This window comes from Lacerta agilis, chromosome 12, assembly GCF_009819535.1.
Source record: "Lacerta agilis isolate rLacAgi1 chromosome 12, rLacAgi1.pri, whole genome shotgun sequence".
Taxonomy (NCBI): domain Eukaryota; kingdom Metazoa; phylum Chordata; class Lepidosauria; order Squamata; family Lacertidae; genus Lacerta; species Lacerta agilis.
In genome coordinates, this window is record NC_046323.1 from 22,682,763 (window position 1) to 22,703,345 (window position 20,583).

Genomic DNA, 20,583 nt, shown 5'->3' on the forward strand with positions numbered 1-20,583 from the left:
TCCCTTCTGAGAGGATAAAACTTGGCTTTATACAATTGCAGGCAGTGTTTTGGGTATAGGGGATGAGGTGGTGGTTTATTGCTCCAGCACGCTGAGGAGAAACAAGAAACGATTCAGAGTTCAAACCCCTTTGCAATTTCATAACTATATGCTTTGGGGATTTCTTTTCCACCAAAACAATAATTATTCCCCCACCCCACCCAACCTCCTTTGTGTATACTTGTGCTACTCCTGATCAACATCTGTAGAAACCTGCTGCTTCCTATGGAATTGAATATCCATAGAATGAATTATCCTTGGTGTTGATTAATCATATAGACTTATTTACTGGTGTATGTCAGTTAGGTGAAGTCAAGAGGGCATAAGTAGAGTGCATACTATAGATTATCAATGGTATTTATACAACCTTTAAGAGAGACAACAGCAGCACGTTCGGAATCCTATGCAGAGAATGCATATTTGGAATCGCACACAGCAGGGCAGTACGTAGCAACAACAGCAAAAAAGGGGGTAGTGAAAGGACCGAGTACTAGGTCCTGCCTCTCACCTGTGTACACAACCCTTCTGCTTCAAATACAACCTCCTTAAGTGGCTTTTCCTTGGAGGACCATCTGGGATTTGTTACAAATGTTTGCATGTAGCATCTAGTTCAGGTATTGAGTCCCCTTGAAACAGAGGAAGGAGCAAGAACTTTTGCACTTAACTGTGAAAAAGAATGAATATATCCTTAATTGTTTGCCATCCTCTGAGATTTACCTGTTAATTGATATTAGGATGCATTTTCTAGGAACTGTAGTAGCTAGCTTGTAAAAGCTTGCTGTAATTGGCATTACTAGCTTAACAGTGTGCCATTAACAAGTTTCTTTGACTATAATGAATCCTGCTCTCTGGAGATTATTAAGGGAGTCTACAATCTTCTTTGGGGAAATGTTTCCCCCCCCCCCCATTCTCTTGGCACATTGGGACATGATTACCTATTAATACCATCAGATTTTTGAAAGGATTGCCTGCTCCCATACAAACCAGCCTTGTTGAGACTTTCATTGTGAATGCCCCTGCATGTTCATGTGTTGTGGCTGGCTGCCAGGCATAGGGTGATGCCCCAGCTATGGAATTGCATCCTCAGATTGATTTACCCAGATACTGACAAACTAGCAAGGAGCATCTGCTTGCAAAACTAGGTTTGCATCTCTCTTGTTTGTGCTTCTTTTGTTTGCAATTTGCCACCAGAGAATGAATACTTTATCAGCCTCTTACAGATCAGTGCTCTGCACGTAGTTCACGGGTTGTCAACCTGGTTCCTACCGCCCACTAGTGGGCGTTTCAGGATTCTAGGTAGGCGGTGGGGGGGGGGGTTCTACGATACAAGCTGAATCCTCCTTCCATCAAGCACTGGTGGGCGGTAAGGAAATTTTTACCATCAAGAAAGATGCATTAGTGGGCGGTAGGTATAAAAAGGTTGACTACCCCTGGTGTAGTTAATGAAAGATACTTTTTTTCTTGGTAGCCATTTTTGTCTGTTTCATTCTTCAGGGCTGTTAATCTGCACAATACATTGCTGCAACAAATGCTTGAAAGAAAGCATGAAGTTCTTTGTATCCTGACAGAAAGAATAGTAACAACCCAGAAATGTTTAATATCTGAACATATTCAAACAGAAGAAAAAATGGCTAGTATGGTGGGGATAAAGACAAAAGTTATCAAGGTAAGAACTGGAAAAAATTGAATGCAGTTCATTTATAGATACGTACTGTCGAATTGCACCTCGCACACATTTAACTTGAGTGATTTCAGCTTCATGTGCTTGGCGGTTGGCCAGCTGAAATCGCACAGATTAAATGCATCAAGGCGCAGAGCTGAGAAACTCTCAGAATGGCTTCCCAGGCTTTGGGAAGCTCTTGTGTGGACTCTGGGAGGCTGTCACGAGATCTCGGACAGCCTTGCAAGATCTGGCGAAAACCTCCCCAGAGCCCAGTAAGCAAGGCAGAAAGCACTTTGCGTGGGGCAAGATCTGCTTGGCGCACCAACTTCAAAAAGGTAGGGATGCTCGCATGGGATACGTTCCAGGGTTGTTTTGACTATACACAATTTTGGCTTTATGCATAATTCCCCGGAACATAACCCCTGCATAAGTTGCAGTTTGACTGTGTTTTCTTAAAGTAAACTGTGACATGTTCCATTCAGCGTTTTAAGATTATCTGTGTTGTTATAGGTCCCTCTAGCTTTCCTGATTCTGAACAGTCCTCTGCACAAGTATGCAGCGATTCCACATGCCGAGGTGCAGCTCTGTGGAACATTCTCCTATGGAAGCTCAGTTGCAAGGAAAGCTTTGCAATAATACATTCCTTTAATTTCCTCGTTTCATTTCGGCACAAGCTTGTCCCCCAAGTCTAATCAGGAGTGGGAAAACCTTTGGCCCTCCAGATTCTTTTTGGACTACTACCCCCCACCATCCGTAACCTTGGGTCCTGATGGCTGGGGCTGGGGGAGCTGGAGTCCCAACAACATCCAAGGAAGCCACAGGTTCCACATCCCTGGTCTCCTTACTAAAAATTATGTGGCTTCATAGAACTAAAGCTCTGTATACATATTTGTGCCCCCCCAGCCCCCCCAGCCCCCCCGGCAGGAGTTTAAGAATATTGGTGCCTGTGAAAAGAAAAATCATTTCCCTATGGCAGGATTACTCTAGAGCAGTGCTAGCGGGGGGGGGCGCTTTGGGCAATATACCTCCAACAGGCTCCGCTCTCTGCACCCATCTCCACCTTGCCACTGCCCATTTGCTTGCCCTCTCCCTCTGGGTGCAATCTGCATGACCACCCAGAGGGGGAGTGTAAAGCAAGTGGAGAGCATTGCTTTATTCTTGCCCTGCTTGGGGAAGGGAGGCAGCCAAAGAAAGGAAGAGGAGCACCAGGGCCACGAAGCTCAGGAAGTCAGTAGCTGGTCTCTTACAAAGCTTTGTACCCAGGTGCCCAGTGATGCTTGCCTCTGCCTCTGAATCTGCTCCAGGTTAAGATTTCGAGACAGCTCTTTTAAAAGAGAGAACCCTGAGCGATCTGAGGGACGTTTGTCGGGATGGTTTTCCTAAACGTGTACTTAAGACACTGCAAAAATGGCGCACCACCTTCTCAATGTGGAAATGTTCCGATCCAGGTTGGAAGCTATATATCAGCATAGAGGTGCTTTGCCAAGCCTATGTCGCAAACTCAGGCTAACAATATAAAACACTGTTGCGTTGGACTGAGTCCACTGCTCTGGTCAGCAGTGTAGAAGCTCACAAGCAGTGTTACAGAGATGGTCCCACATGGCTGTGTCTCTGGTAAGCAGAAAGTTATATACTGCCTCTATTGCTGGACGATCGATATATAGCCATGGAGGATCATTCTTATGGTAGACCTGTGGACAATTCCGATAATGGTTTAAAAACCAATTTAAGCTGTTTGGGCACAGCCAACTAGCAGAGATTGGTATATTAGGACAAAGAGGGCACTGTCCTGCCAAACTCAGCTTGCCCTCTGCCATTCCTCATCTGCCTACCCTCTTACTTCTGCATCCGGCAGAGCTCTGCCTGTCCTTGACGCTGGTTTCACCTAAGGTTTCTCTAATGGGCACCAGCAACTACTTGTGGCCAACCTTGTGGAAAGAAATTCTGTAATGTCTGCACCCTGTGAAAAAGAACTCTTTTTTTTTTTTAAAAAAAAAGAACTCTTTTTTGTTTTCTGTTTCATAAACTTGTTTAACTGGCTTAGAAAGGATGGAGAGAGCCTTTTTGTGGGGGATTTTTTTTTGTATTTTTTGTAACTAAGTATGTTGTTTATCTTGACATTTGTTTTGTCTGCAAGTTATTACTGGCACTGAATTAAGCCAGTGTAAATTAAAGAGCGGATTAATATCTCCCTCAGGTATCAGTGAGTGAAAATGGGAATGTGATAAAGGATTCTAATGTGATCTTGGAGATCCCTGCTCCCACAGCTATTGCTTATAGTGTAATAGAACTTTATATAAAGCGTGACGGACAATTTGGTAAGTAATATGTTCATCTTCTTCCCTCGAGCAGCATTACCGAGCTCTGTAGCTTGATGAGCGATGCATTTTTGCTAGGATTAGGACATGATACGGTCAGTCAAGTTGTCCACTGTCCAATAACTTTTGAATAGAGGGGGGAAACAATACAAGGATTTGGAAGTGTACACAGTTGCTTAAAGCCATTCTTGCCTTTGCTGAATTTGAAAATGCACTTTTACATTTAAGAGGGACTCTGTCCACAGTGTCTTGGGTGTATTACAAAAAGAGTCTTTCTGTTATCTTAAATGAGCAAACGTATTAGTGACACAAGAGTCTTACTCCCCAACAGATCCATCTGTCAGAGTCGGTCTTGTTCTTTTGCTAACTCATTCAGCTGCTATAATCCATTGTTGCTCATACACCATCTGCTTTTACAGTAGAGTTTCTCCTAGCCTTCTTTTCAATCATTCCCCTCCTGCTGAACCTCTATAGTGCTTCATAAGCACCCTGCAGGGTTTTGTGTATTTTCTGGTGGAAGTTTCAGCAGTTTATGGATGTTCAACACAAAAATGGAAGCAGAGAAAACTTCTTCCACTCTGTTCACTGCCTCTGCCTCCCAAACCTCCCACAGGACTCAAAGCATCAGGCAGGATACAGTTAAAGGAGTTCTTGAAAGGGAAATTCACAGCTTTGCAGTAGACATCATCCAGTGTAGTGGAAACTCGCGGAAGATCTTTGTAATCACGAGGAGTCAGGTTACATGTCCTATTCCCTTTTCCTCCTCTAATTAGCAAAGTAAGGTTGCTTGTGAGGAGGATGCAATTAGTCGAGAACACCTTCAGCTGCCAATGACCTTGGCCAAGCCACACTCAGGTGCCTGATTCCCTGACCATTCGGGAATGGTGCCTGATAGCCAGGTGAAAACAATCAAACTTAAGTCAGCTATATAAGCAAGGGAATGGAGGGGACAGATTGGGGCTTCGCCACAGACTAGGTCTTGGGTGCTGTGGGGTTTCTGGTGTGAGGGATCTCTCCCGCTGCTCTCTTGAAGCCCCGGGCGGCAGAAGAGGAGGAGATTTGTGTTTGGGCGTTGGTCAGGTACGCTACGTTTGTCTGATTGTATCTAGAAAATTAAAGCATACTTTTTTTGTGTTCTTCTTCCATCTGTGTGTTTTATTGGATCCAGATTCAAAAAAAGGAGAACCCTGCCCCTTGGCAGAACATTTGGCGCTGTGAGCAGGATCTGGAGACAATGCCCTGGTGGAAGAAGAAAAGCCCTAGGCAGGAGGATGGCCAGAGCCATATCCCTGGTTGGCCCAGCACTAGTGCTTGGGCACCAGTGGCTCAAATTTTGAACCAGTTGACCCCACCAGTGTCATGGGATGCTGAGATGGCTGGGTTTGGAGGTGCTACCCCTATGGCTGTGTCTAAGTGTTTGCAGCTAATGGGGATAGAGAAAGGTGCGGGGCAGAAGACAGTGGGGGGGCTTGGATGGGTCCTACTCACTGCGCTCCGGAGTGTTTGGGAGCAATTAGAAGCCTCTCAGAGGAAGGTACAGCAGCAATTAGAGGACATCGCTGCTTTAAAGGACCAGCAGGCAATTCTTAAGGAGGTGCTAGAAAGCGCTCGGGGGAGGGAAGAACTGGCTAAGGAGCGGGCTGCCACTATGGCTATTCGCTTCGCTAAAATGAAACACCCAAAGCGGGTAAGAAAGAAGTGTATCCCTAACCCTCGGAAGGTTAGAGCCCTCATTGCTTCCCGGGAATGGGACCCCAAGACATGGAGTGGGGACATTTGGGATTCTAGTGATGAGGAGTCAGAATGGACAGAGGGAGAAGATGAGGGGAATGAAGAGGAATGGGTTGCTGAGGCACGTCCTCTAGTGACCAACAAGAGTAAGGGACCGCCAGGTAACCCACAAGCGGCCCAGGCCACCCGGATAGTACGGGATTACACTCAGCAGGAGTTGGCGGAAATGGCAAAGACAAACAGGCAAAAACCCGGGGAGGGGTTGAGCCAATGGCTGGTTAGGTTGTGGGACCAGGGAACTACCAGTCTTTACTTGACGGGGGAGGAGTTGGTAAAATTGGGGACCCTATCTCGTGATACATTGGTTAATCAGTTTTTGCGCATGCCTAATTTGGGTGCAACAGGTTCCCTATTTCAGTGGTGTGTAGAGGCTGTATACGCCAGATACCCCGCCCCAATGGATTGGGAAGAACAGCCAGGCCCCTGGCAAACCATTGAGGAAGCCATAGAACAGCTGCGTGGCATGGCTTTGCAGGCTGGGATCTATCAGCAAGGGTTCCAGGGACCAGAGAGTCAGCGTCTCACTGCCGGCATGAGGGCGCGGCTGTTAAAGGGCGCACCTTCACATATGCGTGGCCCATTGTTAGCGCTGCTGGGCCCCGCCCAAGGGAGACCTGTTGGTGAAGTTGCTCTCTTGATAGGACAATTAGGGGAGGCAGAGAGAGAAAATGTCGCTAAACCCCGCGCCCGAATAGCACAGGAGAAGGGAAAGTCAGGGACTGATAAGAAGTCCTTCACCAGGACAGATAAAACATCCTCCACCCCTAAGGTGACGAGGAAGCAGATGTTTTTGGAATTATTGGAAGCAGGGGTTCACAAGGAAGTTGCAGTCTGGAGCTTGTGGCAGAAAAGCCTGCAGGGGAAGCGCGTCCCCCTAGGATTTTGGTCTCGTAAATTGCCCACGGTTCAGTACACCCCTTTTGAAAAGCAGCTTTTAGCATGCTATTGGGCCTTGGTTGAAACTGCTAGGCTAACTGGATCCGACCCTGTTGTATTACGACCAGCCATTCCTATCATGGCTTGGGTGAATGATGATTCTACCAGTCCCAGGGTAGGGAGAGCTCAACAATCTTCCCTTATAAAGTGGAAGTGGTATATTGCAGAAAGAGCTAGACCTGGTTCTCATGGGGTGAGCGCACTGCAGGAGCAAGTGTTGGCTGTGACTCCTACAGGGGAAGAAATCCAAGAAATTCCTAGCTTAGAACTTAAAGATCCCCCAGCACAGGAAGCTCCCCCGTATGAGCAGGTTACTCATGACGAAGTCTGGTTCACCGATGGCTCCGCCCGTTACCAGGGAAATGAGCGAGTCTGGCGTGCCGCCGCTTTAAATCCTCGAAAACAAATTACTCTGACCAGAGGAGGAAAAGGGAAGTCCAGCCAATATGCTGAGTTAATGGCTGTATTAATGGTCATGGAACATGCAATTGAGCAAGGAGGGGATGTTGTATATATCTATACTGATTCTTGGGCTGTGTTTAAAGGGCTGACTGTATGGTTTCCAAAGTGGAAACAGGATGGCTTTTGCATCCACAACCGACCATTGTGGGGGCAGGACCTCTGGATAAAACTGGATCAAATGCTCTCAAAAGTACAAATGCACATTGGACATGTAGATGGACATACAACAGGGACACCTGTTGCCCTGTACAATCAGGCTGCTGATCGGTTAGCAAGAGTACGGACAGCTACTCCAGAAGACGAAGACGAAGAGTTATTGGTATTAGCACGCTGGGCGCATGTCAAGGCAGGGCATCTGGGGGCCAAAGCCACCAAAGAATGGGCCATCAAGAGAGGCATTCCATGTTCAGTGAGTGCCGCTGCCACAGTGGTTGCTAATTGTCAAGTGTGCTCCCAGGTGAGACAGATGCCTCTGTCTAAGACACCCATGGGAAAATTACATCGGGGAAGTGGTCCTGGGCAAATATGGCAGATTGATTATATAGGACCCTTACCCAAATGTGGACGTTGGCAGTATGCATTAACCATGGTAGACACCTTTTCAGGGTATCTTTTGACTTACCCCTGCGCACAAGCGAACCAGCAGAACACCATAAAGGGGTTGGAGATGTTAATACGGAGGTATGGAGCGCCCCTTCAGGTACAGAGTGACAATGGGAGTCATTTTGCAGGGGGAGAGGTAAAAGATTGGGCAAATGAATGGAATATCCAGTGGATATATCATATTCCTCACCACCCACAGGCTTCTGGGTTGGTAGAACGGCTAAATGGGTTACTAAAGCAAAAGCTTAAACAGTTGACCCCCACCCATACCCTGAAGGGGTGGGGTAAAGTTCTAGATCAGGCGGAATTTGAACTAAATAGCCGTCCACTATGCGCTGGCCAAACACCATTGCAACGAATGATAAGTTTGCCAGCGCCAGCACCAGTGGAGTACCTAAAGGTCTGGAAACTCCAACCTTATGGCCAGCCACCCCTCCGAGCGACGCCCGATAGTGCTGGGGCTGACCTCATAACCCCTAAGGATGTGGTGGTACCAGCCGGAGGGCAGGTACTAGTACCCTTGGGGATTGGGGTCACCGTTCCCCATGGAACCTATGGGCGCATCGCACCTCGATCCAGCCTAGCCTTAAAAGGCTTGCAGGTTTTAGGAGGGGTGGTGAACGCCGACTACCAAGGAGAAGTAAAGGTGCTCCTCCATAATGTCAGCACTCAAGATGCATCTCTGCTAACAGGACAACGAATAGCGCAACTCATTTGCGAGCGTATCAGTGTACCCGATATTCAGGAAGCACCAGGTCCACCTCCATCTACTGTCAGGAGGAGAGGAGAGTTTGGATCTACAGATACCACTCTCACCTCTGGACAGAAGGTATGGGTGGTATACCCCGATCAGCCAAACAGACCTGGAGAGATTGTTAGTAAGGGACCTGGGGCCACCTACTGGGTGCTTTTGGCAAATGCTACTGCACCCATATGTTTAGATGCAGCCAAGCTGAAGCGGCGAGAATAATGACTCTCCTATTTCTTTGTAATACGCCATAATAATTTTCTTATTATATGCTTCTAGGACACCATGAATTGGTGGTGGTGGGTAATAGTCTGCCTCTGTGCGCACATCTATGATCAATCAAATCCTCCTGAGTTGAACACGACTACGCTGCTGCTGTGTGAACAACCAGCTCTGTCTCAAAGGCGATGGCTCCCCGGCATCCATGGCAGATGTATGAATGTGACTGGACAGGGGACATGGATGATGTCTGGCAAACGACTGTACTTCTCCATCCCATGGACGTATGATAATTTTACGCTGTCATGGTCCATCACATGGAATGTCACTTTCCAATATTTTAATGGCCAACGATGGATAACGCAGGGGAGTTGGCAGGATATCACTAGGTGGAAAGATTCCAGAGAGGGCAGATTGAGGGGGGATCATATAGATAGTCATGAGTATAGTTTTTTCTTTGTAAATTTGATTAGAGGAATGATGTTAAAAATTAAACATGAGGGAGCAGAGTTAGTGCGGGTGATGCGAGATGTTGGGGATCTCACTGTGCATCATTGGTGGGACATATTCTCCGGATGGAGTCCCACCATGACCAATATTTTGAACCTGGCCTTGCATCCGGTTATCATTGTTTTGGTGATTATATGTATTTCCATGATCTTCACTTGTTTTTTGTTTGTTAAAATTAAGCAGCTGTATGCAAAGGTGCAACCTATGTGGGCTATACTCAATCAAATGACACCGAGGATGAAAAGGAAATAGGATATGTTAAGGGGTGGAGTGTAGTGGAAACTCGCGGAAGATCTTTGTAATCACGAGGAGTCAGGTTACATGTCCTATTCCCTTTTCCTCCTCTAATTAGCAAAGTAAGGTTGCTTGTGAGGAGGATGCAATTAGTCGAGAACACCTTCAGCTGCCAATGACCTTGGCCAAGCCACACTCAGGTGCCTGATTCCCTGACCATTCGGGAATGGTGCCTGATAGCCAGGTGAAAACAATCAAACTTAAGTCAGCTATATAAGCAAGGGAATGGAGGGGACAGATTGGGGCTTCGCCACAGACTAGGTCTTGGGTGCTGTGGGGTTTCTGGTGTGAGGGATCTCTCCCGCTGCTCTCTTGAAGCCCCGGGCGGCAGAAGAGGAGGAGATTTGTGTTTGGGCGTTGGTCAGGTACGCTACGTTTGTCTGATTGTATCTAGAAAATTAAAGCATACTTTTTTTGTGTTCTTCTTCCATCTGTGTGTTTTATTGGATCCAGATTCAAAAAAAGGAGAACCCTGCCCCTTGGCAGAACATCCAGTGAGGGTTGCCTTATTTGACCTGCAAAGGATGATCTGACTAGTGCAGGGGAACCAATTTGTCAAGTGGGTGGGACCACCCACCTGTCAATCAGCTGACATCATAATGGTCAGGGTTGGCCTAAGACATTTGGGTATCTGAGGCAGACCCCAGAATGGTACTCTCCCTTTCAGGGAAGATCTACATCAGGAACAATGGGAGGAGAAGGAAGATCAACTCTGCCACATTGCCCCATGGGTGGGCTGGCTCTCATAATGGTGTCAGGTGGTTTGGCACTTGGACGTTCCAAAGTCAGGACTTTGAAGCACCTTGCATGCAGCAAGGTGTGGCTATAACGAAGGTCTTTCCCTTCGTTTTAGCTGCTGCCGCCGTGCTGATACAAGGAAGGAAAAAGCTATTTTAGCATCACTTTACTGCTTGTGAAGGTGCTTTGAAGCCCCAACTTGAAGACTTCACAGCACATTCAAACTGAGCAGGATTCAGGACAGGCGTTGCGTTGAAACCACTGCTTGAAACAAAGGGGAGAACTTCATTTTAGCAGAGGTTTCTATCCTACTTAACACTGGGTTCACCCGAACCATGCAGGATTGACCTCCCTGGCCAATTCTGCTTTGTGCAATGCTTTAGGAGCTCCCAACAACCAAGTGGTGGTTGGGCACTTCAGAAGCTGCCCAAGGGGGCTTTGTAGGTATAGGGTGAGTAAATGTGGCTTGCCCCAAATGGCTTTATGGGCAGGCAAAGTTTGGCCTGCAGGCAAGAGGTTCCCTACTCCTGAACTAGTGAGAGGAATCAAAGGTTTCCTCATTACGCCCCTCCAGAGTTGGTGACCTGCAGTGCCTCAGACTTATATGTGTCAATGTGGGAATTGATGTTTGAAGGACCTGATGATGCCTGAATTGACCCTTGCCTGCTGGTCATGCAGTGATTTCAGACAGAATTTCTTTTCTATCATTAATGATCCTCTTCCACTTGCTCATCCTCCTCAGCAATGCAAGAGTATCATATAGGCCTGCCTGGAACTCATTTGACATTGGCAAAAGGCCAGTGAAAAGATCCATCTGAGGGGCAGGTTAAATGCAAAGCCTTCAGGCACCTCATTTGTTTGCAGTGTTCATGGGTGGTAGCGTAGGAGTTTTATTTGGCTGATATAAGAGAACAGGGCAGATATTGTTGTTGCTGTAGTTGTCAAGATATCCTGGTTCATCTCCACATATAAATTTTTAACACTGTGGATATAATTTGATAGAGTGCTTGTGTGTATGCACAGATCTTAAGATGACAACTAAGCATTAACATCAATGATAAAATATTAACATTTCCAGCCTCTATATCTTCTCCCTATTGGAATGGTTTGTTTGATTGAGATAATAAGTACAACACCCTTGGGTTTATTAACTTCTGCCCTCTTCGTTGCTGCCCTGCCCTTTTTGGTATTTGGTGATCTTATCTCTCAGGTGTCATATAAGATGGATGTCTCTACTATCTCAGTTTATGCATAGGGACAGTTTTTAATGTTTTCTTATGTTTTTATGTGGGGCCTGTGGCAGAACAAGAGTCCACAACCCTACCTCTTGGGGGACGCCCAGTGAACGAAGTGTGTCACCAATCAAACCATATTTCCTCTAATACCCAATTAGTCACTCCTCCCACAGCAGCTAGTGAAATAAGTATGTCAGCATGGGAATGCAGATGCTGCAGGGCAAGCTGTTTCCACTATTCAGAGAGAATGTGCTGCAGCAGAAGGGCGTTCCCGGTCTCTTTCCTTGGTGCCCAGCAACTTGAGCAAAGAATAACTCCCCTCAAATTGGGCCCATAAAAGTTTTACTGACTAGTGTAGTAAAGTTTTATGGCAGCAAATCGCAAGGGATTATTGCATTCATGGTGCTCAATCAGTTTTCCATATTCTGTTTCTTCCTGTTGAATTGCAAAAAGGACCAAGTCTCGAGTTCTGGATTAGCACCATCTGTACCCTTGGTATATCATCTCCTTTATACTGTTGCGATGCTCTTGGAATACTTCTTCTGTCTGCTATCTTTAAATTTCACGGGATGTTTGCCTCTCTGTAGCCCTGCCCAATAGATGTTCTCCAAATGGCCAGAATGTGTATGAACATAGTCTTGGCTCACTGGCGGTCCCCTTCTCAGATTCTTGCTCATTTTGCATGCACGGTGAGCCTCTGGTTGCAAATTGATATATTGAAGTGGGGTAGAAGTAAATCCTTGCCACACAATTTCAGGGTAGCTCGTATCTGCTCACAAGGGGGTGACTTGCTTTATGCTTCTATGTTTTCCTTAATTTCCAGTGCTCTTTCTGGGAATGCATCTGATAGTATTGGTAGCACATGTGGCTCTTGAGTGCTTTATAACTCTTAGCAAACCACAGCCCATACGCTGTATTTCTTCGTGGCTTTGCCAGCATGGAATGCACAGTGCTTTTTCGCCAGCTAAAATTAGGGAACTGTAATTATGCAAACAGGCTTTAGGAAGAGTGGGAAGGGGAGTGCTCTGACAGCCACTGGTATCACATAGTTGTGAAGCTTGCACAGTTGACCAGCTATGATACGGTTTGCCCCTATTGATATTTGGGGGGGAGGTCCTTTAGCTGTGTGCACACTCTACATTTAAAGCACATTTCTTCGCCGCCCCTCTAAAAGAAAGAATATTGGGAACTGTGGTTTGTTAAAGGTCCTGGGAACTGTAGCTCCATGAGAGGTAATTTACAGTTTCCAGCATTCTTGGGTAGGCAATAAGTTTTAAATTTGCTTTTCATATGGTGCAGATCTGGATCACAGGTCCAGATGCCACTTATTCCTTGCTGCTTCCTATCTGGCTTATGAAGATATCTCTTCCTCCTGCCTGATCCTGGAGTTCAGAAGGATAATGCAGGCTTCCAGACAGACTTACTCACTTGGGACATTATTAGATAAGATTGCCCTGGGAACAGAAGTTAATTCAATAGTGTCACCAATATCTCTTCCTTCCAATGTTCGCAGCCAGCTCTTATTAGCTTTAACAGAGGCACGAGGGGCGCCATGGCAGAGCCTCATTACTCTAGGGAATAGCTTTAATTTGTATTGCTCTCTCTCTCTCCCCCTTTCCGTGTAGCTTGCCTTGGTCTCAAAGGGTTTTTAATGTGGTAACAGCTCCAGAAACAATTGCTTCCTTCTTCTCATTCTCCAGCGCAGAGGTTTGCATGGCTGCGACCTTTTTATCTTTGTTGTAAATGCTTCTTTCCTGGTGCTCTGTTTGTATTTCCCTTTTATAGATGTCCTCAATTCAGCAAGAATGGATATGGATGTGGAACAGTTATATTTAAATTCCGAACATGGGCTGTGAAGTTGACAGTTAGCATTGCTCCTCCCGTCTCTCATTTTTCCTTAAGTCTGCTGTTCTCTTAACGCAGATTTCATTACAGTGTAGCAAGAGTGCTGGGGAAAGTGAAATCTCTTCCTTTTTCTCATAGATCCATTTCTCAATATATCTGTGTTGTTAACTCTGATGAGAATTTGTTTTCTATGCAATTGACATGGAATCAGTTACCTAGAGATGAATGATGGACACTCCCTCACTAGGGGTCTTTAAACAGAGCCAGTGGAAAGCTAGCATCTGTCAAGGGATCTTCTAGCTCTTGAGTTTTTCAGAGGAAGGAGTTGAACTAGAGCAGTGATGGCCAAACTTGGCCCTCCAGCTGTTTTGGGACTACAATTCCCATCATCCCTGACCACTGGTCCTGTTAGCTAGGGATGATGGGAATTGTAGTCCCAAACATCTGGAGGGCCGGAGTTTGCCTATGTCTGCTCTAAAAAGTCAGGAAAAACCTCCTTGACTTGAAAGTCCTTTCCTGGCTGGGCTGTATGTGTGGCCTGGTGTCCACTAGGGGGAGTGATGGAGCCAGATCAAATCTAACCAGTTCAATCCTTTGTCAAAAGCAAATCTGCACATATTTCAGTGTGGGCCACGCAGAGCAAACTTAACCCAAAGAAAGGTGTGTGGTCAAGCACCCCATCCTATGGGAACGGTACTTAACGATAGCAAGCCACACAATATTTAGGTTTTCATTCCACTCTCTTTCTGTAGAGATGGGACAAAGAAGGGAGTATGAATCCTGAATAGCTAGGACTTAAGTTCCTTCGGGTGGGAGCGGAAAATCTTTAACCATAACAGTATTCAATCCTAGTAGTTTGCTTCTATTAGCAAATGTGTATACCAATGAACGGACAGCTGAGTAAATAGACAGATACAATCTCTTTCACATAACTGTGGGTCCCGTGGTGAGATGTGGTATTTACTGTAACATGACAGGGGGAAATGTTTCTCATGGCAACCTTCACTAGTTAAAAAAAACAACACATGGTACTTGGATCTAATTCTCATTTTTATCTTTGAGGAACTGTAAACTAAACATACCATGTTTTAGCAAACTTGCTAATTAGCTACGATTTTGTAGCCCTCCTTCCCAACCAATTAAAGACACTCCAGGTGGCTTGTATAGTTTAACTTAAAGGTAAAGCGACCCCTGACCATTAGGTCCAGTTGCGGATGACTCTGGGGTTGCGGTGCTCATTTCGCTTTATTGGCTGAGGGAGCCGGCGTACAGCTTCTGGGTCATGTGGCCAGCATGACTAAGCATGGTGAACCAGAGCAGTGCACAGAAACACTGTTTACCTTCCCTCCAGAGCGGTACCTATTTATCTACTTGCACTTTGACATGCTTTCGAACTGCTAAGTTGGCAGGAGCAGGGACCGAGCAATGGGAGCTCACCCCGTCGCAAGGATTCGAACCGCCTACCTTCTGATCGGCAAGCCCTAGACTCTGTGGTTTAGACCACAGCACCACCCGCGTCCCTTATAGTTTAATTTACTTGGCAGTAATTTAGCAGTTTTCTTTTTCTCTCTAAAAGTTCAGGTGCACAGGAAGAAAAGTTTAACGTGTGTGTTTGGCAGGCTAACGTAATCAAAAGGCATCTGCTGGGTAATTTTTTGTTGCTGTGTTTCCAAAGTCTTTCTGGATAACTCAATCAAGCCCTTTCTGTTTGACAGAATTCTGCCTGCTTCATGACCAAGAGGGTGGCTTTGAAAGGGAGAGCATGGAAGGACCAGCTAATCATTCTGCAGCTTTCCGAGATGCTTTCTTCCCCCATCTTCTGGATGCTGTCGATAGCGAGAATCCGTCAGGCCCTGTCCCCAGTGATGCCCCACTAAGTGTTTTGAGCAAAGGTAGGACTGGGGGGAAAGTGTTAAGAAGTACAAAAGAAAACCTGGCTCACATTAAGAACAAAATGGGAGATCAACCTGTTTTCAGTTTTAAATAGGTCTTCTGAAAAGCTTTTTAGAAATCAGGGCACACAAAGGAACGTTGGGATGCGTGGGGGAGAAGAGTGGTGGAGATAAGTCTGCCAACCTGATTGCTGCAGCATGGAGAGGGGGGTTTAAAATTCCCCTCCCGGTCTGTATTTCCAGCTCTAGAACCTAAGAATTAGACAATTATATTAGTATTGCAGCAAACTTCACACCCAGCCCTTAGCCTGAGCAATACAGTCTTGTGTATCTTACTGTTAAATGAAGAGGGAAACACTGCTGGTTCATAAAATTCTCATCTCTCCGAGTAGAAAAGGCCACACGCTCCACATGTTGATATGCACAAAATAAAGAGGTTGTGTTTTGGATTTGGGCAGGGATTTTTTTTTTGTTATCAATGAATTGAGATCCCCTCAATGGATTTGAGATTGGTGTCAACCATCGTTCATATTTAAAGCACTCTTCCCCTCAAAGTACGTACGTGGGTTTGCTTTGTATTCCCCCCAAAAAAAACCCGAGAGGGGGAACGAATTATATCTTCCCCTTTTTCCACCTCCAAGTTGCTCTGTACGATTGCATCCATATTTTTGGAGCGTTTTCTATGCACACGTTTTCTCAAGGTATGGTTTCCTTTTACAAAGCATGCTATTGGTCTATAGGCTTCCCTCCTGGACAACCATAATGGCATGTGAAGGTACCAAATGTCAAAATGTGGTGCTTTGGAACGTGTGCTTCCTGTTCTGCTTGGAAGGTAGATCATCCCTTGCCGTGAACTTAATTGCAAACTATTTTGGCTACACTGTGCCCCGCCAAACTGTTCCAAATTAATGTTTTAGGATGCACGCATGGAATAGCAATTTTTTGAGAGCATTTGTTGCACAGCATGGAAACATTTTCTTAATTAAATTCCCCAGCAGAGGCTTACTTAGCACCTTGACCCTATAGAACCTTGTTTTTGCTCAGGAAGCGCCGCCTTATTCGTCAAAACCACGAGAGAGGTAAGATGCAGCAGCTGTAAATGAGGGTCAAATTGAGATTTAGGGAAGCGAAAATTGGATGCTGGTGTGTGCTTGCTGTATCTTGCCCAATTAAGGTCTAGTCAGACAAAGTTGTGACAAGAAAAAGGATTAGTTTGCAGGAAGGGGAGAGCAGGTTGCAGCTTGCTTTGCCTTACAGCTTTGTAGCTGCTTTTTCTGCTTCAGCAAATCGCTTCCACAACTCACCTTTGCATAAGGCCTCTGAATGTGGTCTTTCCCCCCAGTTGGTCCAGAGCTATGATAAAAATTCAGCCATTTTTCAGTCTATGAAACAAAATAGGACTTTCTCTGGAATAGGTAAATTGATTGAAAAAAAAGGAACCTCTTTCTGTTGCTGAAATTGAAATGTTTTTTTTGTTGTTGTTGAAAGTCTTCCCACAACTGTTTTCTTGGTTTGCTGCTCTATGTGACTATTTCAAAGGCTTGTGGCTGCTTCTTGATTTCATTGGCTTACTCTACCCAGTTCAAGCAATCCTTAAACATATTTGCAACTGATCCAAATTTAGGCCTCATTTGCCATTCAATCCCAGGTTTTATTATCTGCTCTATAAATGAATAGTACATGAATGTACTATGGGTTTTTCTCTTTTACTGGTTGAGTGCATCCAGAAAAAGCATTTATGTTGTAGTTTGAGTTATGATTGAGTTCTGGGCATTCACTGTGCTAGCTACTCTTCATACATTTTCTGCACATAAAAGCTTCCTCTCTCTAGAATTGCAGGTTTTTTTAAAAAAAAAAAAGGAAAAAAAGAAATCCGTTTTCGAAATGAATGCTGCATTTGTAGAGTTGCCCCATATACACCCTGATAAATCATAATGGAGTAAAGCATGTATATTTATATAGATGTAGCATTTATTAAAATCAAACAAAAAACAAGAAATAAGTGGTGCATTGGGTGAAAAAGGGCAAATTCAGCATTAAAAAAACGTTTCCCTTAATGAAGAAGAGGCACAACAATAACTAGGAACAGATATGCTGTAAAAAAAAAAGTGGGGAACCTGGGGCCCTCCAGATGTTGTTGAACTCCAGTTCCCATCAGGTCCAGCCAGCATGGGCAATGGGAGTTGAAGTCCAAGTTCTGGAGCAGCACCAGTCCCCTGCACCCCTAAAACATCTTACTAAACCATTTGCAGAGTTTTACCTCTCTAGTGTAGTGCAAGCCTTCCTGTGACAAAACCCAGAAGTGGAGTGCAAAGTAGTTAACAAATGGTGGGCAAGCTGTGCACTGCACTGTGATTTCTATCCCAGGAAAGATTGTATTGTTACGCCTTGAAAACATATTTAGTAATGCTCTAATTCAGAAATGGAGATCTTGTCCATCCGCCCCCCGCAACCTGCAAGCCCCAGCCCCAGCAGCATGGCCAATGGTCAGAAATGATGGGAGTTGTAGTCCAATAACATCTGGTGCCCCATCCCTGCTTTTAAAAAAATGTTTCACCTTTGGTTGAGATGCTGTTGAAAGTGTGGCCCTTCAAATACCTCAGTGTGGTTTCTATCAGCGTGTACTTGCTTAATGTGTGCCCCCTTTTGTCTCTGAAAGATGCCTTGCAGTTAAAGACCCATTTCCAGCCCTTCATGAAGCTATCAGAAGAAAAGCAGGCAACTTTATACCAACTACTCTGTGATTTTCTGCTTCAGGAAGAAATGGTGACTGAGCTGGAGGATGTGGTAATCTTTTTTCTTTCTAAATACACAAACTTTCTGTTTTTTATTTATAAGCTATAATAGCTGATTTTCAATCCCCCACCATGGGCTGATGTATTTCTGGTCCCATATTCAGCATCCCATCAACATTGTCTGTTCTTTACAGCTGGACCACATATGTACAGAAGACAAACCAGAACTCCTTGTAATGGTGGAGTCAAAGCCACCAGAGCAGAAAAACATAGAGGATTTCTTACAGCTTGTTGGAATCCATTTACGGAACAAACAGTTCCTGCAGAAGGACCCATTTTCGAACAAGGAGCTCCTCTTAGCGGCTCACATCCTCCTCAGTGCTATAGCAGGTACAGTAAGAAAAAAGAAATTAGCTGCTTGGTGGTCCTAGAACTGGGAAAGAAACACCCACCCTGAAAGACTTTGGAAGACTGACAACAGCTGTAGGCTAGATTGGGTCAATGGCCAAATTTTGTATGAAGCAGTTGCAATTTCTTCTCTTCCGTGACATCATCTGTCTACTCTGGCTCTTTCTCCACTGTTCTATTTTTCAACTGTGTGGAATCATGTAAGAGTTTCAGAGTTGGAGGGGACCCCTGAGGGTCATCTATTCCAACTCCCTGCGATGAAGGAATATTTTGCCCAATGTGGGCTCGAACCCTCAACCCTGAGATTAAAAGTCTCATGCTCTGCCGACTGAGCAATTTTGCTTTGTCCTGTGATAGAAGTAAATATCATGCAGTCTTGAGCAGCAGCATTGTGAGTGCAAAGCTCAGTTGCCTGGTTCAAGGTGCCAGTTTGCTACATTCTGTGAAGTTGATGGCTGGGAAATTGAGGCTGGAAAGAGAGATGTTCGCTTCTGCTGGGAAACTTGTTAAGCTATTGCTGATTCCTGAAGAATAGCGATGTCTGTTCCACTACAGTGGTACCTCGGGTTACATACAGTTCAGGTTACATACTCTGCTAACCCAGAAATAACGCTTCAGGTTAAGAACTTTGCTTCAGGGTTAAGAACAGAAATTGTGCTCTGGCGGTGCAGCGGCAGCAGGAGGTCCCATTAGCTAAAGTGGTGCTTCAGGTTAAGAATAGTTGCAGGTTACCTCCAGAACGAATTACCGTATTTTTCGGTCCATAAGGCGCTCTGGACCACAAGACGCACTTGTTTTTTAAAGGGGGAAAAACCAGGGAAAAATATTTTCCTGGTTTTCCTCCTCTAAAAAACACGGAGGGGGGCGCTGGAGGGGAAGCCCCTTCTCCCTTCACAGCGGCTCATCCCCGCTTCCTTAAAGGGACATGGGGACGTGGGGAGAAGGTTTCTCCCCTCCACCCCATGTCCCTTTAAAGCAACAGGGGATAAGCCTGCTTTTGGCGTCGGGGCGCAAGGTGGTGGAGAAAGCAGCAGCATCCCCGCTGTTTCCTCCACCATCCCATGCCTTGCACCGATCCCAAAAGCCTGCTTTTGGGATTGGCGGGCAGCGCGTGGGGTGGTGGAGAAAATCCTCTACCAACCTCCCTGCCGCCCACCGATCCCAAAAGCAGGCATCGCAGCTGCCTCCCCCTACCTCCCGCCGAATACGGCGGGGGATGGGGGGAGGCAGCAGAGATGTTGGTGGTTTGTGCTAGCAGCTCCGTTGACGGAGCTGCTGGCACGATCCACCAACATCCCCTTCGCTTCCCGCCGCCTCCCCCCATCCCCCGCCGCTTTCGGCGGGACGTGGGGGGAGGCAGCGGAGGTGTTGGTGGAAGCTTCTTTTGGTGAACGGAGGTGCTGGCATGATCCAGCAACATCGCTGCTGCCTCCCCCCACCTCCCGCCGAACGCGGCAGGGGATGGGGGGAGGCAGTGGGAGCGAAGCCTTCGCTCCATAAGGCGCACAGCGATTTTCCCTTCCATTTTAGGAGGGAAAAAGTGTGTCTTATGGAGCGTAAAATACGGTAAGTACTTAACCAGAGGCACCACTGTACTTGATACATTTTTTAAGGATTGTTTTTCTCATTCCCTCCCCCATTCTACAATTCTAGTTTTCATGAGTTTACATCGTTAAGGTTTCCATATAGGCTTGTTTCACTGATAGGTACAAATTTTCAATTTCATCCTTCTTTAAGTTTCGTTTTGCCTCTTTATTTCCTTGCTGCAGAACTGCCCGATTATGCGCTTGTCCTGCTTCGCGCCTGCTGCGAACTCCAGGTTGTCCCCGCTCTATGTTGCTTGGTAAGTCCTGCAATCGCAAGTGTGCAAAGTCACAATAGCAGCGTGGATTTGCCCCTTGTGTCATCCGCAGCCAATATGGCCAGTAATCAAGGATGCTGACAATTGTCATCAGTAGCATGTGGAGGGCCAGAGGCTCTGCCATTCCTGGCACATATGACCCCACCCCCCATTGTAGCCTCACATGAGCCCTAGGACAGGCTGAGAGATACTGTCTTGACAAGGTCATCTAGTGAGTTTCCTGCCCAAGTGGGGATTTGAACTCAGGTCCTAGTTCAGCACTCTCTCTAGACACTTCCTAAACATT

At 45.9% G+C, this 20,583-nt stretch overlaps 1 protein-coding gene across 3 annotated transcripts in view; it reads left to right on the top strand.

Moving 5' to 3' along the window:
- GSDME (gasdermin E) overlaps positions 1–20,583 on the top strand; it is a 46,240-nt gene that overhangs the window by 12,975 nt on the left and 12,682 nt on the right. For all 3 annotated transcript variants that reach the window (XM_033165409.1, XM_033165411.1, XM_033165410.1), the window contains 6 exons: positions 1,534–1,705; positions 3,900–4,020; positions 15,117–15,293; positions 17,953–18,080; positions 18,223–18,418; positions 20,206–20,279. In XM_033165409.1, the coding sequence (XP_033021300.1) occupies positions 1,534–1,705; positions 3,900–4,020; positions 15,117–15,293; positions 17,953–18,080; positions 18,223–18,418; positions 20,206–20,279 (868 nt within the window). The remainder of the gene's footprint in view (positions 1–1,533; positions 1,706–3,899; positions 4,021–15,116; positions 15,294–17,952; positions 18,081–18,222; positions 18,419–20,205; positions 20,280–20,583) is intronic.